General features: G+C 37.8%; 1 protein-coding gene across 1 annotated transcript in view; it reads left to right on the forward strand.

Moving 5' to 3' along the window:
• The first annotated feature begins 9,718 nt into the window (after positions 1-9,718).
• The window catches only part of glra1 (glycine receptor, alpha 1), a 61,824-nt gene continuing 44,827 nt past the window's right edge, over positions 9,719-26,715 (forward strand). The window contains exons 1-2 of the mRNA XM_079838241.1: positions 9,719-10,490; positions 17,715-17,839. Coding sequence (XP_079694367.1) covers positions 10,444-10,490; positions 17,715-17,839 — 172 coding nt within the window. The 5' untranslated portion in view covers positions 9,719-10,443. The remainder of the gene's footprint in view (positions 10,491-17,714; positions 17,840-26,715) is intronic.

The following is a 26,715-nucleotide window of genomic DNA, read 5'->3' on the forward strand; positions in this document are numbered from 1 at the left end:
CGCGTGCGCATGTGCGTTTCATTCAGAACGCAAGACAAAATAAGAGTGTTCTTGCAAAACTGAACATGGCAAAATAATCATTTTTTCTCGATTGTACTATTTTGGTGATCGTTGGGAGCCAAAATCGAAATCGAAATTCAATTAATTGCACAGCCCTAATATACACTCACCTAAAGGATTATTAGGAACACCTGTTCAATTTCACATTAATGCAATTATCTAATCAACGAATCACATGGCAGTTGCTTCAATGCATTTAGGGGTGTGGTCCTGGTCAAGACAATCTCCTGAACTCCAAACTGAATGTCAGAATAGGAAAGAAAGGTGATTTAAGCAATTTTGAGCGTCTGGCACCAACAATATTTCACAATCTGCTCAGTTACTGGGATTTTCACGCACAACCATTTCTAGGGTTTACAAAGAATGGTGTGAAAAGGAAAAAACATCCAGTATGCGGCAGTCCTGTGGGCGAAAATGCCTTGTTGATGCTAGAGGTCAGAGGAGAATGGGCCGACTGATTCAAGCTGATAGAAGAGCAACTTTGACTGAAATAACCACTCGTTACAACCGAGGTATGCAAAGCAAAGCATTTGTGAAGCCACAACATGCACAACCTTGAGGCGGATGGGCTACAACAGCAGAAGACCCCACCGGGTACCACTCATCTCCACTACAAATAGGAAAAAGAGGCTACAATTTGCACGAGCTCACCAAAATTGGACAGTTGAAGACTGGAAAAATGTTGCCTGGTCTGATGAGTCTCGATTTCTGTTGAGACATTCAGATGGTAGAGTCAGAATTTGGCGTAAACAGAATGAGAACATGGATCCATCATGCCTTGTTACCACTGTGCAGGCTGGTGATGGTGGTGTAATGGTGTGGGGGATGTTTTCTTGGCAATTTAGGCCTCTTAGTGCCAATTGGGCATCGTTTAAATGCCACGGCCTACCTGATCATTGTTTCTGACCATGTCCATCCCTTTATGACCACCATGTACCCATCCTCTGATGGCTACTTCCAGCAGGATAATGCACCATGTCACAAAGCTCGAATCATTTAAAATTGGTTTCTTGAACATGACAATGAGTTCACTGTACTAAAATGGCCCCCACAGTCACCAGATCTCAACCCAATAGAGCATCTTTGGGATGTGGTGGAACGGGAGCTTCGTGCCTTGGATGTGCATCCCACAAATCTCCATCAACTGCAAGATGCTATCCTATCAATATGGGCCAACATTTCTAAAGAATGCTTTCAGCACATTGTTGAATCAATGCCACGTAGAATTAAGGCAGTTCTGAAGGCGAAAGGGGGTCAAACACAGTATTAGTATGGTGTTCCTAATAATCCTTTAGGTGAGTGTATACAGGTATAATATAAGGTATATAAAAATTTTTAAGAAGGGGATCCCTTTCGTTAATGATGTAATTGACATCATTCTAGTCTTTGCATTACAGGAAAACAGTTCCTCTATTCCTAGATAGGCAAAAAGGGGTGAATTCAGGCACTTTTTGCCATTCAGATGACTTGGAAAAAGTGACCAAATCACCCTGAATTCACCCTATAACTAGAATATGACATCAGATGGGTCCCCTATAGTGGGCCTCTGCCTCAGATTTTTCCCAGATTCCCAGTGATCACCCCAAGCGGTCTTATTCAGAGGTCTTTGCAACCTCAAAACACGCATCTCTTGTATTATTTTTGAAATAGGACAGTGCCCATTTCAAGGGCAGTCAATGCAGGGGACATAACACGTTGTGGCAGTAAAGCACCAGCCCTTGCGATTTATCAGTCTGGCTAAATTAAGGAGATTGCAAAATGTGGTTCCCTGTGCGAATATGAACAAATGTGGCTTTTAATGTGATTGCCAGAGGCGGTTGTGCCATCAGTCAAGGTTAAGGCTGGTTGCGGTCAGGGAGTGGTTTCATAGCCATCTTAAGCGTGCAACAACAGTACATGTGGATGCTTTGAAAAAGCACCTGTTAAAATTAATGAGCCAGCTCTCCTCCCTTTATATGCATGAGATACTTCTGAAGACATGATGGCACCGCTGCATCGGATTACAAGACGCACGCTCTCGCGTCCGATACAAGATGCGGTAATTTACTCTGGCAAGTTGGTGGAGTCATTCATAAGCCACTCGGTTAACACATAAACGAATTTGTCAGAACAGACAAATAATCTTGCATAGGCTTCTGCCGATTTGTCACATGGCATCAGTGACGCGCGCTCCCTCTGATCATTTTGAGCCTGGATGAGAACCAGAGGATGTGCTCTTTCACTCCAGAGACAGGTGGATTTATCATCCCCATAACAAATGCTAGACACATAATTCTCCTAAAACTGAAGCCAGGATGGAGGATTCATAACAAGCAAATCGTCTCGGTTGCAGGGTGTTCCTTCTAAAGGGAAATCAGCAACGATGCTGCAGCGAGGGCAGAAAAATCGCTGACAGCTCCCAGAATTGGCATGTTTGACCTGCTAGCATTGGCTCTCCAGTGTGTCCTTGCTCCTGGATGCAATATCTCGGGCACAGGTGTGCCCATTCAGCATGAATGATCAACGTGTTGTGCCATCCTGCTGTATACAGAGATGGAGTGTGTTTCCCAGTTGCTAAAATGGGTCTGTGTTTTAGGATAGAGAGAAAGCGAGGGAACCTCAGTCACGCTTGAGCAAAATTACATCTCCATTTCCCCAATGAGTAGCTTTTTCCAGATAATTTTAAACAGATATAAATAGGTAGGTCAGTCTGATGCCAGCTGTAAAGAATAGTGTACCTCCAAAGGTCAGATTACTGTCCTCGCATTATTTACCAGTTTAATTTATCAGCTGTAAATGCATGCGGAAGATGTTTTATTGTGCATTTCTATTGCTGCTGAACCACATGTACAGAGATGATTACCAGCAAGCTGTTTCATCAAGAGAGAGATAATATGAGCACGCTACATTGAACTTATGAGTTGGTGCTGCCTTTGTGTTTCCTACTGAAAAAAATCTCCCGTTTATGATGAAGCATACAACACATTTTCATCTTTTTCAATTCATGGCCTTTCCAGAGGAAACATATCCTTGATTACACTAAGAATATTCCCAGTGCCTGCTTCATAAAACTAAATTGGGCCGTGTAGGCCATGGACCATCATAAGTCATTTTGATTAAGTCACAGTGATACGCCAGCCGCTACAAAAGCCCACTTTTCATTTAGGTATGGGTTGCACTGGGGGCTTATGGAAATGCCTGAATATTATTCACAACACAGCATCCTGACTAGATGACCAATATTGGAGTTTAGGTGTAACCCTTTAAATGTAATATCATAATATCAAAAGAAGTATCTTATGCTCCCCAAGGCTGCATTTATCGAATCTAAAATGCTGTAAAAACAGTAATATTGTAAAATATTATTACTATATTTTAAAATGTAATTTATTCCTGTGATGTCATGTGAAATCATTCTAATATGTTAATTTGCTGCTAAAGAAACAATTCTTATTATTATCCATGTTGAATTTTTTTTTATAGAAAATGACCAATGTTTCACTAGATAACCTATTCCTCGCCTGGGATCGTGCAGAGCCCTTTGAAGTCCTTTGAAACTGCATCGATTTGGACCTCCAAAAATGTGGTTGCCTCCAACATCATTTTGAAGTGAAATAAAAGCTCTAGCTTAAGTTCTGCCAGGAAGACTCAAATTTTACGTCACTTATTACCTTCAGATCTAACCTATCATGGTCTAATATAAAAGATCGGTACTTACACATGTCTGAGTTCGCAGATGCTGACGCCAACATTTACTTCCATCCTCCCAACCACCACCAGGACGGTCCCTGCCATACCTCCCGAGGGGTTGGCTGCGCCCCTGCCTTCATCTTCAGGCAGGAAATGCAGAGTTTTTTACCCTCTAGACATGAGCTACGGACGGGGCCTACACCAAAAAACTCTTAAAGGGGCACTTCAGCGCTGGGAAGATGAATGTGTATTTAAACTGTGTCATTTATGTAGTAGAAATGTGAAATTATTTTTGAATTTGGTGCCTTCTAGACTGAGAAAAGACGTGTTGTATTTTTAAATGTAAATTTATTTTTGTCTCATGTGGATGAAAGAAAACAACTCCCAGAATGCACTTGCTTCGCTTGCCTATGAGGCCACTTCCTACACCGCCCCCAGCGTCGTTTTGATCTTCATAATAATACAATAATTTCGTTCAGTTAGAGAATAAACACTACAATTAAAAACGTGTCTTTTCAATAAAGTGTGTGAGCCGAACGAAAGTCACTGGACAAACGCAGCTGCATGAGTCAGACTTCGTTCAGCACGAGAGGGAAGTAAGATCTGAGCAGAGCTGAGGTCATTCTCAGCGCGTGTCCAGTCTGGCGCGTTTTCTGATCGCATATGGAAGCTAAACTTTCATAGGAATTCATTGAAAAGTTGACACACTGACTTTGCTCTGCACCACTCCGTTATGAATGCCCGAGGCCGAGCTGAGCGCATTTACATTCTGTGAGCGAGATCTCTCCCCTGTGGGCAGGTTGAAAACATGCGGAAAAGTTCCTTCTATTGGCTGTAGTTTTTAGTCTCTGGCCAATACGAGGGGGGAAAGTACCATAATTCAAATATACTACGGGGTTTCAACTGATACAAAGCTTAATGCTAAATCACTGAAGTTACCCTTTAATATTATACTTGCTGATCTGTCAATAAATTAACGCTTATTACTTCATCTGGCCTGCCGAGTCTTTCTGGTATAACTAATCATTTAATATCATTGTCTTACCACATTAGTCCTGGGGCTATGTGTTTTCCAGATGGGCTACCAAAACGTAAGCGTGCCGACTGGCTATCTTAAATAGTGAAATAACATTCCTTTCTTTATGTGAGATCACTCTCTTGACTTGATATTTGAAGAAAAAATACAATCACGGAAGTTTTGATCATGCAGTCTGCAACGTAATTGGCGTGTTTGTGAGTGTGTGTGTGTGTGTGATGCACGGTTCGCGCTTATATCCACCGATCGGGCGGGCCGAGTAATACAAATATAACATTCCAATCAATCGCGGGTGGATGAGAGATAAATCATTGTTTGTTTGATAAAGATATTTTGCGAGCCCTGTGGGACGAATCATTTCGTTTGCCGTTCCTCCACATGCTTTCAAATCAATTCCCTGTGTAGCCTACTCACAGGGGAGCTGAAGCTCATTAAATATGCAAATATTATCCAATCCTAGCCGTGGGCGTTTACTTCCAAGTCTTCAGTGCGGCACGCTCATCAAAACCCAGGGTTTCTTGAGAGAGCCTCAAAACCAGGGTAGAAAATAACCTGTTACTTATTCATTATGATGTTTTGTAATACAGGTTAATGATCACAACTGATACAGCAGTGCATACTGAAAGTTCATTAGTAACATACATACAAATAATTCCATACCGTATGCCTACCCAGTTACGTTACATAAGAGAGACATTGAAAATAAATGTGGCCTGTGGATTGGGAAATACTAGATGATTCAGTCAGCTCATTCACAAGATGTGAGATGTTTCTGTGCCTGATCAAAACTAATTGACATTCGTCACACTGATCATACCAACCGGATTAAATTAGGAGCATTTTCTTATTAGATAAAAATCAAGTTAATTCAGTCCCTTATATATATTTTATACAATACATTAGCATTTCTTCTTTACTGATATCTGATTAAAGTGTTTTATGATTCGTTTTTTTGGGGGGTAGATAAAGTTCAAGCCTTTTTTTCACTAAAAGAGTGGAATAAAAGTTATTTTATCATATATAAAATTATCTGGCTCTCCGTTGCTGTACAACACAGACATGTGAAGGGGGGGGGGGGGGTGTATAGTGGTGTTTTCTTCGATTATTCCTGTCATTCCGTCAGCTTGTTCAGCATGTAATGCTTGTGTTAGCAGTTTTTTAATGGCATATCACTTTTTAATCTTAACTTCCGATTCAAAGGTTTTAATATACTATATTCAAAGCAGTCAGAAGTGACATTATTCAATTCTGTCAGTGTTTTGGCCCACTTACAACAATGGCAGTGCAATGCAGAACAGGCGAATCTACCCCCAGTCTAAGCTGCTGAGTTGTTGATATCTTTAATCACTTCTTTCTGTTCTGTTTGTGTTGTCACGGATAACAAAATTTAACTGAATTTCTAGACTCTTTATTTATCATGAAATATTAGAGCTGTCAAGGTGTTATAGAGTTTGACAGAGATATACAAAGCATCTATGAGTCAAAGTTTTGTAAAAACAAATACAAGTGGTACAACTGTAATTGATCACAGATTCAAACTGATCCAGTGAACACTTAAACAAAACTTCAAGATAAATACAATAATGTAATACATTTGAGATAGAGCAATGACTTATTTAATAAAAATTGAATATTTAAAAAAACAAATATTTTTTATAAAAACAAGGCTATTCCGTTCTCAGGTATCTTATTCATTGGTAGAAATATTTGAACCACATGGATGCTGACTGTATTGCACTGTGACAGTGTTTTCGAAACATATGTTTGTTATGATTACGTCATGTTTATTTTATTTTATTTTATTTTACACTTTCAGCTTTGCACTGATTGCTTGTTATTATGCTTGCAGTTAAGTTACATTGAGCAGGACAGCCAAACTGCAGTGAACTTCACAAGAATAATGAAGGGGAGGCTGGGGCTAGTTGTCACATGGGATAAATATCAGTAACTATACAGTTTTGAATCATATGTCAAATTACACCATGTGTTTTCTCTAGCAAAGGGTTTGTGATTTAGTTACAACTGCCAAGTTCAAAATATGTCTTCTAAACTAAACTTATGATAACATTATACTGATTTCTGGCTTTAGCTGTTAATTTAACAAGTTAACAATAAAAGCACAAGTAGCAGACAATAGTAGGGTACAACGCACACCTTAAAAAGTGCTTTTTATTACTCCCATAGTGTATGATTGTATAACATTTATGGATCAACAGATTTTGTGTGAAAATAAATCATAAAAGTGGTTTATTTGGTTTAAAAATCTTATAAACGAATGGGGTGGTAAAAGGCTCACCAGCATGGGGCAAAAGGCACACAGTATTAATACAAATACTTTAGCTAAAATAATATGATTTGAATAATGTCCAAGTTAATACTTGTTCAATACAATCACTTTAGCAAAGTTTGACAAATAAAATAATTCATTTTTGTTCAATAAATATGCTGTCATTAAAATTTGTTAAAATATAGAAACTAAATCATTTTAAAAGGTAAATATTCTGAAAGCATTGATGGGGATCCAAAAATAATTTAATATAGATTTACAGTAGTAAGAACAAATTATATTTTATGATATTAATATCATATTTTTTTAAATATGATGGTTTCATTATAAATATGGTCATTATCTCTAAGGTGGACACTCAACTTAATATATGATACTTACAATCTGAATCATGTCATGTCAACAAATGGAAAAGTCAGCTAACTATTTATTATCGTGTTAAATATGGTGCCTTTTACCCCAAATACCATACTTTTACATATTTTTCCATTATTGAAAAAAACTGTTGCTTTAATTACCTTGAACAAACTGAAAATAATTAAGAAGACCAATGGTCTCAAAATATATTCAATAATGTTAGCGTTCAAATATGTTCTCATTTGTTACTTAAATCTACAAACATTTGAAAAACAACAACTATTAGATAAGAATCAAATTTGCAGTGCTGTTCGCAGTCAAAGATTATGTCTAAGATCAGACAGATTTCCACGTGCATCTTGAAAAGCGGATGTTTTGGAAAGTGTACGCAATAGAATAGGACTACAACCAACCAGAACGAAGAAAGTGAAGCGGAGCTAGTTGATAGATTAACTTTGGCCGTCCGGTTGGCAAAACTCCAAACACATCTTACTTTCTTAAAGGGTTAGTTCACCCAAAAATGAAAATTCTGTCATTAATTACTCACCCTCATGTTGTTCGACACCCGTAAGTCCTCCGTTCATATTCGGAACACAAATGAAGATATTTTTGTTGACATTCAGGCCAACCATTTGTTGACATTCAGGTTGACATTGGCATTCAGTACATTAATACTCCCAAGACCCAGAAAAGGCACTTAAAACGTTGTTACAAAGTCCATCTCACCACAGTGACTCTACAATCATTTTATGATGCGACGACAATAGTTTTTGTGCGCAAAAAAAAAATCTAAATAACACCTTTATCCAACTTGTTATTGCCTTCCGTGTGTGCCTCCACGACGCATGCGCGAGAATATGACGTAGCGCCGGGGTTCGGGAATCCATGAAATGCACACTCTAGCCCCATTTTGAGAACTACGCCGAGACCTAAAGCACGATCAATGTAGAATCCAACAGCTTAGACACGCGCGTCTTCCTCTGCTTGTCAACAAATCGCTTCTGGGTCATCTGTCCGAACGCCGGATCTGCGTCATATTCTCGCGCATGCGCCGTGGAGGCACACACGGAAGGCAATAACAAGTTGGATAAAGGTGTTATTTTGATTTTTTTTTGCGCACAAAAACTATTGTCGTCGCATCGTAAAATGATTGTAGAGTCACTGTGGTGAGATGGACTTTGTAACAACGTTTTAAGTGCCTTTTCTGGGTCTTGGGAGTATTAATGTACTGAATGCCAATGGAGGCCTATACTGAAGCCTTTCTCAGCCATCAGCTTTCAACAAAAATATCTTCATTTGAGTTCCGAATATGAACGGAGGACTTACAGGTGTCGAACGACATGAGGGTGAGTAATTAATGACAGAATTTTCATTTTTGGGTGAACTAACCCTTTAAGAATGACTTAAGTGCCGTTCTTTGTTCTTTTCTCTGAGAAAAGCTTAACTCCAAGTCTTCCAGAGTCGCGGCCAAAGCCGTTTCGAAAGGCCGCTGTTCACCAGCTTCTTTGTTTACAAGTAACACACGGAACAGCCGCAACTCTGCCGTCATTATGTTAAACCCGCCCACCGACTCTATACACGATGTGATTGGCCTAACCAGAGTTTGGTTTTTCCAGCTCGCAAGCCAACGGAGAGTTGCTACGATCCGGGCTGCAAATTAGATTTCCTGCCGCTAGGGTGCATCTAGATTTCTAGGCTCCTCGATTTGTGTTCTGAAGATGAACGAAGGTCTTACGGGTTTGGAACGACATGAGGGCGAGTAATTCATGACAGAATTTTCATTTTTGGTGAACTAACCCTTTAAGAGGTAACACTTAAAAATAAGGTCTCGTTTGAAAATGTATTAGGAGGCTAAATGTTGAGATTAATATTAACTAAGATTAAATGCTGTAGAAGTAGCCTATTGTTTATTCGTGTTAACTTAATGTCAACTAATCTTAACAAATCATATAGGTAATGTGTTACCTTTTAAGTTAAAGTATTGTGTTAAAAAAAAAAAAAAAAAAAAAAAATTTCCTGTTATCTCCTCAACAGTCTAATGAACACATCCAAGCTGGTTGGTCAGAAATACCCCGGTGGCTTGAACAGAGTTAGGCAGCAGCTCTGCCATCCTAATATGTTTCTGAAAACGGTTCCATACATAAAAAAATATTGGCCCAAAACACCGTAGCCCTCGAAGTCCAACATATGGCAAATGCCCATCTCCAATACGTGGAGGAGGCATTTGTCTGGAGTGCCATTCAGACCAATGACAGCAGCATGTGGGCGTGTGTTGAGAGTGTGTGAGGTGCTTTTTGAGTTTAGTAAATGACTGCAGCAAGAAATACTGTGGGGCTGGGGGGCTTTTGAGCGATGGAACAGACCCTGTGTGCTGAAATATCAACGTTTGGGCTTTTCTGTCGAGGATTCAAGAAAACGTTGAAACAACAAAATGAGCAGCGTCTCTTAACTGGACCAGACAATGGAAGTAGCTTCATGCAGCACTAACAATTCACCCCTGGGAAACAAGTACGTACTAAACCAGACTACCTCAGCCAGAGGTAGCTAAAAACTAACGTGTGGCTCGAAAGCGACACATTTCTTCATTGGGATGCATGTAACAAGAAGCGTGGAGGAAACGAGCAGACGCGTATGTATCTTTTTCCAATGACTTTGGTGGCATTCCGGCACTGTGAGAAGATTTAGTGTGTAGTTTCGTTTGTTTTAAATGTTTGCGATGGAGCGTCTTTAGATATCCTTGGCGACTACGCATCTAATGCTGCTATGGATCGTCCGGAATGAACATCTGAATTTATCTCATCGAGTTTTTCATCAGCGCTGCTTCCACCTGAAATTCCGCAACCCGTATGAAACCGGAGCTCCGCTTCACCTACACAGACGCTGTCGGGAAAATGACCAGCTCGTGAGATTTGTTTGGCCTTTCTGGGAATCTGAAACAAGCAAAGGACGAATTGTGCACCTCAGAAGTGAGAGAAGAAGGAATTGTATGGTGCTCTGAGCTGTAACTACATCTACTCATCTCCAACCTGACACAATGTTCGCACTCGGGATTTATTTGTGGGAAACTATTGTATTTTTCAGGTACGTATCACGCTGTTTTGATTGAAGAGTGCTTTTATTCAAACATGCTATTTTCTTGTTTTCTATCGATATAGGTGGTTTCTTTAGCTACTTTTGCTGAGAATGTTGTAGCCTATGTATTAAAAAAAAACCCAACTAAATCGTCGTATCAAGAAACGATTGAGTCGTTGGTCTGCTAGTTCATCTGTTGTAATCTCATGTCTGCTAATTCAAAAATAAAAATAAACTAAGTCATAATTCCGTGTCATTCAGCCATCCAAGTCAGAAATGACAAGGATTCATTTTAAACCAGACTAAACAGCGAACACTAGTGGTCATTCGACGAATAGAAAGTTATCAACAGGCATACGAAGGCAACAAACCTATAATAGGCCTACCTATACCTATAATAAATAATTGTGGGATTTATAGGGAGAGTATTTTTTTTATACACTATAGCCTAATTTCTGTCAGTAATCTTCTGACATTGAGTCTTGAGCCATAAATCACATTTAGCAATACAGTCAACTAATTTAAAGACAACAAAACACTAACAATTTTAGACCTCTAACCTTTTTCTTTGGGTGTTCAGGCCTTAATTAGTGGGGAAATAATCCCTATAAGAATCCCATTATTGCCAGACTAGGGATATATTATGGCAAATGTGTTGTAATTGAAAATGTAATAAAATTGTACTCAATATATCCATCCATTCATGGAACAAAGCATTAAAGACTTCACTCTATTTATTTATTTATTTATTTATTTATTTATCTATCCATTCATCCTATCTATCTATCTATCTATCTATCTATCTATCTATCTATCTATCTATCTATCTATCTATCTATCTATCTATCTATCTATCTATCTATCTATCTATCTATCTATCTATCTATCTATCTATCTATCTATCTATCTATCTACCTACCTACCTACCTACCCCTACCTACCCCTACCTACCTACCTACCTACCTACCATCCAAGGAACAATGCATGAAAGACTTCACTCCCTAAATATTTATTTATCAATCAATCTATCTATCCAACCATCCATCCACCCATCTATCTATCCATCCATCAAAGGAACAAACCATGAAAGACTGTGTCTCCCTTTATACAATGCAGTTATATGACAAGAAAGTATAGGCCTATAAAATGCTTACACCACCATTATGCCACCATGTTTATGCACATTTATTCCTGTTACTGTTTAATTAAAAAAAGGAATATTTGATCTGACAGATGCAATCTATTTCAAGCTCTATGTTAATGCTCCACGTAATTCTATCATAAAGAACCCTCTATAACAATATCATATTCACCTTATCTGGCTGGTGGAATGCAATTATTTTGCATTCTATGGGCACTGTTTAGTTAATGAACTAGAATCAGGATATTGCAGTCTCAGCTCTTGCTGCTGAACTTTTGCAGAGCCTGTTAATTGATATCTCTTTCCCAGTTTCAGCCTACACCCCAACCTCGTTTCACATGCAGACTTATTACAGAACATTGATCACTCTGTCAATGCTAATGCCACTGACGAATACAAATTGTACACAAACATAATTTGTTCTATGAATTGCATCTCTCTAATTGATTTCCATAATAGCCTGCACATTTTCCATGCAAGGATTGTCACGCGAGAAGCTGCTGTGTGCATGTCACTGGAGAAGATGGCTATTAAAATGCATGCGTAAAGCAGTCATGATATTGTCATCACACTAAAATATGCAGGTAATGTTGTGTATGGCCAATCCAATTAATGCCAGCGGTGTGCATGTGATGTATCTACACTGTAACAAAAACATAATTTAATATGACTGAATAAACCTTAGTTTAGGCCAACGGAAGCAACATATTAAATTGAATACTCAAAATTTAACTAGAAATTAGACAGTGTGACGTAACTATCACATATTTGAGGAAACAAACATTCTAATAATACTAAATAAGAATTACTAAAATTGACCAAAAAAAAATCGAATCTCTCCTTTTTGTTTTGGGTAAAATAGCTTTGCATAAATTTTTTGTGCTGGTACTCATCAAATATGTAGTGTATGTCATCAAAACCCATTAACAAAACAATAAAATGCTTTGTTTATAGGATTTGTTCAAGCAGAGTCATAAAAAAATAAAATGAAACCCAAGCAAGGACTTATTTTGAAAGTTCGGTGTCAATATCAATGTCCCTCTATTCTGTTGGCCCAATTTTATAATTTTTTAAAACAATGTAATCTCTTTGCTGGTTTGCATGAACACCCCGCTTTGCATTGATTTGGATATTAATGCTTAGTCTTTTTTCTCTTAAATTGCACTTGCCTCAAGGGTTAATATCTACTAATAGAGATTAGAATCAGAGTTAAGTTTCGGTCTCTCTGGTAATTATATATGCACAATACATATGCTCTCAATTTTTCCAAAACTAATTTTCCTCATTCGAAGTGAAGGAAAATGAGGGGAAGGAAGGCTAAAGCAACCATTATTTCATCTTCATTGCAACTATTATTATTTAGGAAGGTTCGTTCCCAACTCCTGATGCATCATTAATAATCAAAGACAGAATTGTACCACAAATAGCACTGACCCATCACCAGCAATAATCATTTTGATTTTGGATCTCCAACACCTTTCATTTAGCTGAGAGGGTATTATTTATTGAGGTATGTTCTAAAATGAAGATTTGAAGATCAAGTACTTTTGGTTTTATTCTGGTATGTTCTCTTCTGTCCTTCAGTAACCGCACTGACAAATTGAGAGCGGCTTGAAGAAATGCCATCTTGGTGCCAAAGAGGCCTTTGATTTCTTGAGTGTTACAAGATCAATAAGGATTGTGTTCATCAGTGGTCCTAAGAACATAATGAGCTACACTTAGGGCTAATGATTGGATCCTCACATTAAAGTATGCAGGTCTCTGGGTTGTTAGCATATATTTTCTGGCAGGATGCTCTGGTTTGGTTCCTGCTGCATCAGCAGAAGAATCAGGCCCTCTCCACTGCCATGACCAGCATCGGTCAAGGTTCATTTTTTCCATTTTTTTCCAATTGTTTCACTGATCAAGGGATCAGTGAAACAATTACTAAAGATGCAGTTTAAATGTATGGTTGGCAATTTCGGAGAAGCTAGCAATAGCAAGCTAGCTTTGAAAGCATAAGATCCCACCCTCCCTTCAGAGCGTCACTAAAACACACACAGCAGATTCTGCAAAGCGTCACAAGACGCGAGATGGCGTTAAACTACCTCATGTCTCAAAGCACATAACATTAACGGAAACTGACTGCTGCAGATTCATTTCAGCGTTGATAGTGTTGATGTAGAAATTCATAAATCCGAGTCTGAGGGCTCAGATAAGTGCGTCACGTGTTGCCTTTTCATAATTACGGTTACGACATGGCAGCATAAGCTCGTTGTTTTAGTTCAGGAGGAACTGTAAAAGGCGGCTGCTGTTTGTTTGCGGCGCTCTGTGACTGTCTGTCTTGCGCCTCATGAAATGCGCTGATAACGCGTGATGTCTGCGCAAGCAGGGTGCGTGGAAATATGGAAATATATAGGGCATCGTATGCAATGATTGGACTTCCACAGAAGATATATGTACATTTTGTTTAATATTTAAATATTTTTAGATATATCTTCTATTATTGATTGCAGGATGTGAATAGAGCTTTAACCGGTGTAACAAAAAGTAATTAAAAAAATTTGCCTACCCTACATTTAAGGCCCACATTACGTATCCAGCTTACTCCATCCTTTGTCAGCTACTGGTTACAATGAGATGGATATGCATGAAACCAAAACTAATAGAGAGTGTATCCTCAGATTTCACACTGTCACCAAGATTTTTTCAATGGAGTGTTCATGTAAAGGGCCTATAGTCACAGAGAATAGCTCTGGAAGAGACTTAATAATCTGGCATGCCATGACTAATCTCATTATGCTTGCATTGCAATTTTTTTTTTACATTAAACTCAAATGAATGTGTTTCTCACAATGTGATAAACAATTCAGACACGCATATACAAATACTGTATATATAATATACCATATGTATGGATCATTCCTGGGATTTCAGTCCTCCAGACGTTTTAAAATAATGGTTCACCAAAATTAAGTGTTACATTTTTTTTTTTTGCAATACTTTGATATGTGCATTATAATGAAGACAAATAATATTGCGTTTAAATACATTTTATCATATAATAATGTATTTTTTATGTCCCTGAGGCACTTCAATTTGTACTTAGAAAATGTTTAACAAAATGTGCACAGTGTCTATAATTTTTGGCAATATTGTATTTATTTGTTACTTACTTGTGAACATTTTTTTTTTCTAAAAATAAGAAAGAAAGATATTTTATAAAAAACAAACTATAAAATTATGTCTCAGTCTGAACTCAACCCTGTCATGCCAACCATTCTCCACCCATAATAATTTAGACTCCACCCATATGTTACCTCTTTTACCAGAAATTACATCATTCAGGTCTTTTTAACAGTGGTGCAGAAGATGGTAAGTAGTTGCATAATTTTTATTCATATTTTTGAGGCATATTACAGTCAGGGAGGATACTGTCAACCCCATCACTTAATTTTAAATTAAAATTTTTTCAAAATGTTATTTTAATCCATATTTCTTTGCTACCATATATGGTCTATTTAAAAAGAAAATTATCAAAATTATTCCTAGGGACAATTCAGTATCCCTGAATATTGGTATGAACCCTAACGTCCCTACTAAATTTTATGCCCTTTTATATTTTTTTAAAATATTTTTTTTCTGTGATGGTAAAGCTGAATTTGCAGCATTATTACATTACTCAGTCTCACATGATCCTTCAGAAATCATTCTAATATGACGATATGCTGCTGAAGAAACATTTATTATTATCATCAAATAAAGGTTTCTGGAAACCAATATAAAAAAAATTTCCAAGATTTTTTTTCTCCAATGAACACAAAGTTCAAAAGAACAGCACTTATTTAAAATATAAATAATTTGCAAAAATGTAAAAGTCTTTATTTTTAATTTAGTTTTAATTTGAATTTGTTCATTTAATTATTTTCGGCACCTGTATCTACAGAGTTGAGCATTTGGATGTTTATTGCCACTTTTTTTCCTCATGCTGTTCATTTTGAACCATTCGGCATGTGTTAAAATGAAAGGGTTTCATTAAAATTGATTAACAGTGTCTTTTGTTAATGTGTTCTTAAGACAGATCACGCATATTTTTAGATTTAAAGGAGATATGTTGCACAGCATTTTCTAGAATATTTTTCTCTATGATGTATCCACATTTAAATGCCACACACTTCTCCAATTTAATAGTTACCCAACAACAGTAAATGTTAATGAGGAGAAAGAATAATGATGTGCAGAATGAAAAAAGCCTGACTATTGGTTATTTCGAAAACAACAGATAAGTGATGATGCAGAAAGTCAATGGACATGAAAGAATAATGATATGCTGGCGAAACAGTTAGACGGGATTCAGTGGCTGGTTAAGAAAATAGAGCAATTCCCCCCAAAGAAATACCCATGAAATTGGCAAGAAAAAGGCCATGTCTCAAGGACTTAGGTGAAATCAATATACCACAGGCTGTTTTATGATTATTATCCTCCATTTTTGTCAGACACACTGATGCTGTAAAGGAAAAAAGTCCATTGTTCCTGTGAGTTTTCAGCAGTAATCAGGTATGTGGGAGGACTTGAATAAGTCAATACATATTAAAGTCCATCATGTTGCACAGAGACTTGGCAATTAAATGTAGGGCAGATAAAGAGCCCTATGGAAACAGTTGTGACTAATCAGCAATAAAAGTGGTCTTAGGCTAAAAATCCATTGGGATAAGTTATCATGTGACTCGCAGGCCAGTTAGTGACCCAGCTTTTAGTGTGAATTCAGTTTGCAGGATACACTGAGGTGTCAAAGGGATAGACATGCACCCTGTTATCACTTATTAAGCTCTAATGGCTTCCAATGCTAATGAAGACACGGATACTAATGTGTGACAAGGTCGCTATTCATTTCCATGTTCATTTAGCTTTTTCATGGATTCTCTTTTGGTCTAGAGTGAATGAGCTTTGGCTCTGGAGATTTAAACCCAAAGCTTATTAATTGTTTAATATCACTATTGAAAATGACAGCATATGATGTAACTTTGTACATTTCAGCTTGAAATGAAATAAGTGACTTGAGTCATATATATTGGTTTGCTAAGGGTAGAAAGTGTAATAATAAAAAAAGAAAAGAAAAAAGATGTATACTGATCAGGCATAACATTTATGACCACCATCCTAATATTTGTTGGTACCCTTTTTGCTGCCAAAACAGCCCTAACCTGTCGAGGCATGGACTCCACTAGACCTCTGAAAGTTTTGCTGTGGTATCTGGCACCAAGATGTTAGCAACATATCCTTTAAGTCATAAAAGTGCATGGTGTAGCAAATAGTTAAATTAACAAATTCAAATAAAAATAGTGCATCCTGGTGCCATGTGTTCCCCAGGTAAGCGACGCACATGCACCCGGCCATTAACATGATGTAAAAGAAAACGTGATTCATTAGACCAGGACACCTTCTTCCATTGTTCCGTGGTCCTAATGCTCATGAAGTGGTTCTGATGTTCTTAAGTGCCCTCTGTTGGCGCTTTCGGCAATAGACAGGGGTCAGCATGGGCACCCTGACTGGTCTGCGGCTATGCAGCTCCATACGCAACAAACTGTGATGCACTGTGTATTCTGACACCTTTCTATCAGAACCAGCATGAACTTCTTGAGCAATTTGAGCTACAGTAGCTCATCTGTTTGATCGGACCACAAGGGTCAGCCTTCGCTCCCCATGTGCATCAATGAGCCTTGGCCGCCCATGACCCTGTCGCTGGTTCACCACTGTTCATTCCTTGTACCACTTTTGATAGATCCTGACAACTGCAGCCCGGGAACAGCCCACAAGAGCTGCAGTTTTGGAGACGCTCTGACCCCATCACAATTTAGCCCTTGTCAAACTCGCTCAAATCCTTGCGCTTGCCCATTTTTCCTGCTTCTAACACATCAACTTTGAAGACAGAATGTTCACTTGCTGCCTAATATATCCCACCCACTAACAGGTGCCATGATGAAGAGATAATCCGTGTTATTCACTTCACCTATGTGAATGTTATGTTGTCATAATGTTATGCCTGGTGTATCACCATGCAGTGCCTGTCCTCCTTTGTTCTTTAACGCACCTGTCTTTCTCCTATTCCACAGCTTGGCAGCGTCCCAACAAGCAGCGGCCCGGAAAGCTGCTTCTCCCATGCCCCCGTCAGAATTCCTGGACAAGCTTATGGGAAAAGTGTCCGGTTATGACGCAAGAATCAGACCTAATTTCAAAGGTAGGTGCATCCACCAAGACACTGCTGGATATCACAGGAATGTAGCCAAGTGGTATTTTAAAAAGAAGTACTTAAACACATGTTTAAAGAGTTGGAAGTTTAATGCAAGTGTATATATATGATAAATGCATATAGACTATTGACCATTTGCCAATAAATGGAAACAAGGGATGTATTGTTATAATAATATACCAGCATGCAGTTTTCCTCTAGATTCTGCTTTCGGATTCTGATTTCAAAGGATATTCCATCCAAACCTGAGACCCAAAATTGAATTATTCACTCCAAAGATTGTTTAATAATAATAGAATAGCAACCTGCTATATATACACCTCATATTTAGGATAGATACTTTCTGAATTACCAAGGATAACCTGACCAGTAGTTATTTTAAGAAACCTGTTACCAAGCTGGCTACATTGCTGTTCCTGTTCCATGCTCTTGAGTCATTATCCTGAGTGAATGTCTGTGGTGGTACTCGGTATCCTATATATTATATTGTGACGTGTGCTGGCAATGTTAGAAATAGACACTGCAAGATACATGTCAGAGGTTTCCTTATATTCAGCAATATATTAATGTCAATCACTGCAAATTACAGTCTGCCTTTTTCTTAGCTTTTCTTGGAAATATTGTTTTTTCCCCAAAGGTGTTTAGCTGCTTTAAAAGCAAAACTTTTTTTTTTAAGCATATTAATCACAAAAACAAAAAACAAAAAACACAACTAATAGAATATTTTGGAAAATTTTTGTGACACTATTTATAGTGACTGCTGCACTATAGTGGATATCATTAAATAAAGTGTATATATTGACTTCTTATGTATTGTCTTTGTGTGTATATATATATTCAAATATTGACCTGGTTTAATGCATATTGTTTATATAGCCGAATGTATCAGTTGTTTGATATCTTGCATGCGCGTTGACCAGTAACACTTTATAATAAATTTAGCAAATTATTAAATTATATAATGCTTAACAAATCATTATTGTATTTTGTACGTTGAAATGTGAATGGCTGATCTGTTAAGCTTTATGTAAAGTTGAATTATTAATGAATGTTATTATAAAGTGTTCTCTTCTGACCAAGATCTGTTTCATGTAATGCAGACACATGCAATTTGCTAAATGATATTTAAAAAATCTGAAAGAAATGTGTGCATTTTTGTATATGTACAATCTCACTCTTCCTTTAAAAATATAGGTAGGTAAAACCATTACTAAATTATAGGAACATTACAGTATTGTATGCTGGGATTTTGTCCAGACTGTTAAACCTGCTTGAACGCTTAAATGGCAGAGGGACGCTGTCTGATTTTGAGAGGCCTTGCATCTTAACCTTGCTCGTGGCAACGAATTTCATTCTTTTATTTATTTATTTATTTTTGTTGACAGTCAGTGCTGTGATATGGTGAATGAATTCCGACATCTTAAATTTTGCTGTTTGCTGAGTTTTGCTGCAACCTGAACGGCGTCATATTGCAGAGTTGGTTGATTGTTTTCTCACTTAAATTTACCCTGAAGAAGCAAATGTTCTCAATATCATAAACTCCGCATTGCCTTTATGTTTTCAATGTGTAATTTAAACCCTAATTGTCCAAAATTAAACTTGTTAATTCTTATATTAACATTATATGTGTTACAATGGCAGTTGATACCGCTGCCTGAATAAACACTGGCCCTCGTTCGTGATCTCATTATGTAATTCATTCACTTCCTTTTATGAGGGCACATGGGTCCCGTGGTCACATGACCAGACCAGACATTATGAAATACAAAGGTTCGTCACGGCTGTCAGGTCAAGCGTGTAACTGCACTCTGAGCCGGAAGCCCGCGCGTCCTCGGACAGTTTTCTGTGCTCCACTGTAGAACGCATCCCTAAAATTCATGTAGCAGGCAGCCTGACAGCATATCCTGATACATTTCTGAGGAAAAAGCCGAGAGAACATTTCAAGGGTCCTAGGCTCCTACGTAAACAGCATCTGATGTGAGAAGACATTTTTTTCCAGCCCATGGTGAGGAGGAGTTCACCTCCTCTGATTACTGCCTCTCCTGCAAATTTGGTCGTACAGCAACAGTGAAAAAGGGAGTGAAAAAGATAAGAGTTGCCTGAAGCAACGAATGTGCTGGCATGAGAAGAAATTACACTGATCATGACTGGGTTTCTCAGTGGGAAATCCTTCCAACTGATTTAGCTGGGACCAATTGAAATGGAAAGCTCATAGCCTGGCACATTTGGGGCACCCCATGCAGCTAGGACCAGGACAGATATATTTTCAGATCGGAATCTTTTACATATATACCTTTTCCCAGTCAATGAATACGATTTTTTTTATTAAGGCTGAAGTGTGTCATTTTTTTCCACGTTGAAATACTTTTGGTAAGACTTTCCAATAAGGTTCATTAATATTAGTTAATGCGTTTGGGTGGCTATTCATTCAGGTTTATGTTCATTTTAACGTAGAATTAAATATATATAGTGTAAAATTAACATATCACGACTGAATATGAACAATGAATGAGTGTATTTACAAAGTTTTTTTAATGTTAAAAGTCCCTGTAACACATTCGATGAAGCCCATGCTTATAAATAAGTAAACATGGGGCTATAATTCATTATAACTAAATATTACTATTCTGTAAATGTATTTATTAAGACTTAACTGCATTACAAGATTCCATTTTATATTATTTTTTAAATAATTACTTATAGTTCCAGAGACACTTGTATGCTGTACCAATTATTTATCAATTATGTCATTAACGGCTGATGTTTGCATTAGAGGTTTTGATTTGTTACAGTCTACATCTCCTCAATATCCATATGCATTGTATTGCTTATTTAAAATGACACTATGAAAATATTGTTGCAGTGTTTTGCTAGAATGTAACATTAAAAAAGACATTTTTTCCAACTGTTTGTATTAAGGATTTCTGTTTTTGCCCCGTTATTTTATTGCAATAATTATTGTTCATTAGTTACATTAGTTACACATAAACAAAATGTATAATGAGCACATCTTCCTGATTTCTTAATTTGCTTTAGGAAAATTGCATCCTATGTTTCCACTTTACTTAAACCCATCACTGATGCATTTATAGAGGTTAGTATTATTACTCACAATAAGTATTTATAAGAACACAGTATAATTATTAATATGTTCACTTATTTGACAAATAAATCAGAATTACTAAAATGTAATTGTAACTATTATATAATAACATTATAGCAATGCAGGCTGCATCTTTATAAATGCATTAATGGAACCGATAATTAATACTCATAGATCAGTGTATAATGAATTATGAGCATGCACATTGAAAAAGCAAATGCATGACTTATAATTATAAAATGTATAATATATATAAAATATTATACTATAAATGTAACTATAACTGTTCTTATAATGCAGTATAGGTCTTAAGTCTTTATAAATATATTTATAGAATCGTAATACTTATTTATAAGTATAAATGGAGCTATAATTCATTATAAGCTTCATAGAAAGTGTTACCGAAGTCTCTTGCTCACCAAGGCTGCATTATCAATATTTCACAATATTATTGTATTTTATTACAATTTCAAATCTTCTATGTTAATACATTTTAAAATGTAGTGTATTCCTGTGATGGCTGAATTTTCAGCATCATTACTCCAGTCTTCAGTGTCACATGATCCTTCAGAAATCATTTCATATTATCATTGTTGAAAACAGCTGTGCTGCTTCATATTTTATGTGGAAACCATGATAATTTTTTTGCAGGATTCTTTGATTAATAGAACATCCAAAAGAACAACAATAATTAATTGATCAATTTAATGCTTTACTTTTTTGTAAAAAATCTTACTGAACCCAAAATGTTGAAAATTATTATTTATTTAAAAATGAGGTCATGATACCTATTAGCTGATGTTAACTAGTTTACCTTATTGGTAAGTGTTACTTTCTCCTATGCCATTTTCCCAAAATGTGTATCAAAAAAAGCATCCTGACCAGCTCAGCATTGACTCAACCTTGAGGCGGTACTATCCGTCTAGCCGACCAATCGTGGACGGGGAAGAAACCCATTTTTTTATTCCAATTGGTACCACAGATATTACACACGTTAGCCTTAAGCCTTCGTTTTTAAAACCATCGTCCCTGGAATAGACCATATCTTAGCGCTCGTTGACAGATCAAAGTGCTGCGTTAAACAAATTGGGGACGTGTGAACCTGAGAGGAGCGGGGACTGTTCGTCCGCAGACAGGCCGCTAGCTCGAGCTGTAATCTGCGGCCGCTAGTGATGAATGGTTTGGAATGCAGCTGCGCCTCCCGTACCCACGTTAACCTTGTCCCTTCTCATCAGTCACAGCGAGGAGCTACGAGGCTGACAGCCACGAGGTGCTACAGATTCTGCCCAAATAGCACAATCATTGGCTGCTTGCGCCATGCCGCCGCCGCGGTTTCACATAACCCAGCAGTCTCCCTCCTGCCCCATTTCAAACGAGCTGCCACCATGCATTATAGTCATGATCAGCGTAATACTTTCTGATTACTATGTCACTTGCTTCTGAATGGGTTCGATGAGACCAGTGTACATTTTGTAAATATACAGTCTGCTGCGGTATATTTACTGATTGCTTTTTTCTTTCCTTTTTGGATGTCCTGTATGTCTCGGTTACCTCTTTGCATCTCCTCCTCATTCATGTAAAGTGCAGAACCGAGGTGTTATTAGCTGGTGGAGCTTGATGTTAATTTGGTGCTATCAGCACATGCTTAATGGGACTTTAATAGGATTAATGGGAATTCTCTAATGAGTCGGGGTGCAGCGTTCACATACAAACGGCAATGGTGAACCTACTGATGCTTTTCGCTCGGTTTAAATGATGACAAATGACTGAAATCCTGATCAAGCCTGTTTCTTATGTGATGTTTGAAGCTACTGGATAAGTTATCTGCAGAGAGCAGCATCCCCAGCAGAATGTATGTATCTGCTTTAAGAGGCGACTATAAACGGTTTTGTAACATCAAGCAAGCTTTCAGAGATGCAATGAACTGTATTTCCACCATGGGGGTAACGAAGCGTCTCAGGATCGCGCTAGATAATTGCGTTTTTATCTCACGGGTAGAGAGAGAAGGCAATGTGTCGATGTGAGGGGGGCTGCAGGCCTCAAGAAACATCACAACAGAACAATCAAATGACACCGAGACAGAGCAAGGTTAGATGTGATTTTAATTTTTCATACACGTTTTAGCTCATCGCCTACAAATTGTTCCAGTTCTCACAGGGCTGCAGAGACAATCATCCATGGAAATGTAATTTTAAAACTTCTGTTACTAGCGTCTGAACTTGAGGGTGCAACTCCAGAGCGATTTATCACTGTCTGCACACTGGGGGGAAAAATTGGTGTAGGGTTTACTTTTGAAACAATTTTCACTCAGAAATTGCTAGTACTTTTCACAAATAATTACAAAGAAACGGCGAGTAACATTGACATTAATGTGAAATTTTGAAGTAGATAGACTGAAATAGTATTTGCTGGTAGAACATACTCCAATTATATTTGTCTTATTTACAACTTTGAAGAAAAGAAAAAATGTACAGTGCAAATTTAAACCATTTGGGTGACAGCGACATGGTTTTGTGGGCGGAGCTTACCTGGTGGCAGAAAATGACAGTTCTGTAGTGGTAGCTCTAGTGAAAAAATAAGTCTACCAAAAATAAATTTTTTGTTCACTAGGGAGTCTATGGAAGCCACAGAATAAATGTAAAAAAGGCCATTTTGATTTTTTTCCCCCCTGCAATTACGATTTTATATCTCTCAATTGTGAGAAAAATCTGAATTGCAAGATATAAACTTGTTGTTCTGTCTTTTTTCCTCTAAATTACGAGTTTATATCCCAGAATTTTCCTCAGAATCGTGATATAAACTCACAATTGCCAAATTGGGAGCTTTTCAAAGTCCGAATTGTGAAATAAAAGTGTTATAGGTTTAAATATTTTTTCATGATTTGACTGTAGGGCTGTTTGTTTTCATAAAAAATTCATGCTTTAAAAGTAGGGTAATCGACCCAGGTTTTCGTCAGTCCAGTCTGTCCGTTTAACGGCTTGCAACCATAACTGTCTGCGTTTAGCTTCAAATGGCATATTCAACCACGATATTCTGTAAAAATTAAGACATTTTTTTTGACATACAAAGTTAGAAGACGGCATTCTCTTCTTCCATGGGTTTCGCTCGTATTCCTCTTCACTTATTCCTTCACTGTTTTTCTGCCACCAGCTTCAGTGATTGTGTACTGTTGTGGCATCTGCTCCCAAATGGTCTACAGTGCATCTGTGAAGTATTCACAGCACTTTACTTTTTCCACATTTTGTTATGTTCCAAAATTTATTAAGTTCATTATTTTCTTCAAAATTCTACAAACAATACCCCATTATGACAATGTGAAAGAAGTTTGTTAGAAATTTTTGCAAATGTATTAAAAATAAAATCATATGTGCATAAGTATTCATAGCCTTTGCTACTTTGTTGAAGCACCCAATTACAGCCTCAAGTCTTTTTGAGTATGATGCTACAAGCTTGGCACACCTATTTTTGGGCATTTTTCTCAGATTCTTCTTTGCAGGACCTCTCAAGTTACATCAAGTTGTATGGGGAGCATCGGTGCACAGCCATTTTCAGATCTAGAGATGTTCAATCGGGTTCAAGTCTGGGCTCTGGCTTGGCCACTCAAGGGGATTCACAGAGTTGTCCCGTAGCCACTCCTTTGTTATCTTGGCTGTGTGTGCTTAGGGTCGTTGTCCTGTTGTAAGATGAACCTTCACCCCAGTATGAGGTCCAGAGCGCTCTGGAGCAGGTTTTCATCAAGAATGTCTCTGTACATTGCTGCATTCATCTTTCCCTCGATCCTGACTAGTCTCCCAGTTCCTGCCACTGAAAAACATCCCCACAGCATGATGCTGCCACCAGCATGCTTCACTGGAGGGATGGTTTTGGCCAGGTAATAATGAGCGGTGCCTGGTTTCCTCCAGACATGACGCTTGCCATTCAGGCCTAAGTGTTCAATCTTTGTGTCATTAGACCAAAGAGTTTTGTTTCTCATGGTCTGAGAGTCCTTTAGGTGCCTTTTCGCAAACTCCAGGCGGGCTGTCATGTGCCTTTTACTGAGGAGTGGCTTCCGTCTGGCCACTTTACCATACAGGCCTGATTGGTGGAGTGCCGCAGAGATGGTTGTTCTTCTGGAAGGTTCTCCTCTCTCTACAGAGAAGCGCTGGAGCTCAGTCTGGGAGGTGACAAAGAACCCAATTGTCACTCTGACAAAGGCCCTTCTCCCCTGATTGCTCAGTTTGGCCAGGTGGCCAGCTCTAGGAGTCCTGGTGGTTCCAAACCTCTTCAAATTACGGATGATGGAAGCCACTGTGTTCATTGGAACCTTCAAAGCTGCAGAAATGTTTTTTTACCCTAACCCAGATCTGTGCCTCAATTGAGTCCTGTCTCGGAGATCTACAGACAATTCCTTGGACTTCATGGCTTTGTGCTCTGACATGCACTGTTAACTGTGGGACCTTTATATAGACGTGTGTGCCTTTCCAAATCATGTCAAATCAACTGAATTTACCACAGGTGGAGTCCAATCAAGTTGTATAAATATCTCAAGGATGATCAGTGGGAACAGGATGCACCTGAGCTCAATTTTGAGTGTCATGGCAAAGGCTGTGAAAACGTATATGTGATTTTTTTTTTTTTTTTTTTTTTTTTCAAACATGATTTCAAACAAACTTCTTTCACGTTATCATTATGGGGTATTGTTTGTAGAATTTTAAAGGAAAAAAAATTACTTTAATCCGTTTTGGAATAAGGCTGTAACTGTAACAAAATGTGGAAAAAGTGAAGTGCTGTGAATACTTTCCGGATCCGCTGTATATAACAAATTGTTAATCTCTAACTATCAGTACACTTAAAATATTATAATCGTTCTTTTTTTCAAAACTGTTTTTAATTAAAAGTATGAATAGAAATTTTTTTCTTTAACTATTTAATATGCTATGTTTTTCTCTGAGCTCTCTCAATATTAGCTCTGTACGATCCGATTGGTGATGGAAATGCACAGGGATCGCCTGTTCTCCAACTGATAAAGAAATGGGCTTCTCTAAAATATTTGTCGTTAATGTCATTTATATAAGAGCCTTAGATGGGATAATCAATGCTGGGTCATGGGCGCTGGGAATTGAATGGTTAACGTAGCTCTTTCACAAAGGATACGCCTCTTGGGAAGTCCTGGATTATGTCTGCGTCTGCATCATTGGTGAACATGCAGTTGTGCTGAAGAAGAAAGGAAGGACTTTTAAGTCCTTAAGTCAGCCGTCTACATTTCATGTTTGTGTATGCTAATTAGGATCCACTGGATGAGTGATTTCTGTTTAGGGTAACACACAAATGACGGCCACCGACGGTGCTGTTGCCTCAACGGAATAGATTGAACTGCATTCGCTGTGGCGCATTACTGTACACGTTATCTGTGGTCACACATGTGCATGGTAGTGTTTTATAAGGAGCATCTCCATACTTGCGACTACCATACAGAACTGTACAAGAGGAAAAACTGTTGTAGTAGTTTCTGTATGGTTTTGATGAATATCACAAGAAGAAACTGACTAGAATATAGTGCACTGTGACCTGAAGTATGTATAGGTTAAACATTTAGGGAAAATGCCCCAAATTGGTTCTCTTTGTAAAACGAAAAATGGGGAGCTGTTTTGTGGTACCCAATGTAAGTTCCCATTCCTTTTGTATTGCACAGTCCTGCAACCCAATGCCAGGCAAATCAATTTGATCTACAGGTCAAGACTAAATCTTGAAAAAAACTAAACAAAACAAACTCAAAGTGAAG

This window comes from Gobio gobio (assembly GCF_949357685.1).
Source record: "Gobio gobio genome assembly, chromosome: 16".
Taxonomy (NCBI): Eukaryota; Metazoa; Chordata; class Actinopteri; order Cypriniformes; family Gobionidae; genus Gobio; species Gobio gobio.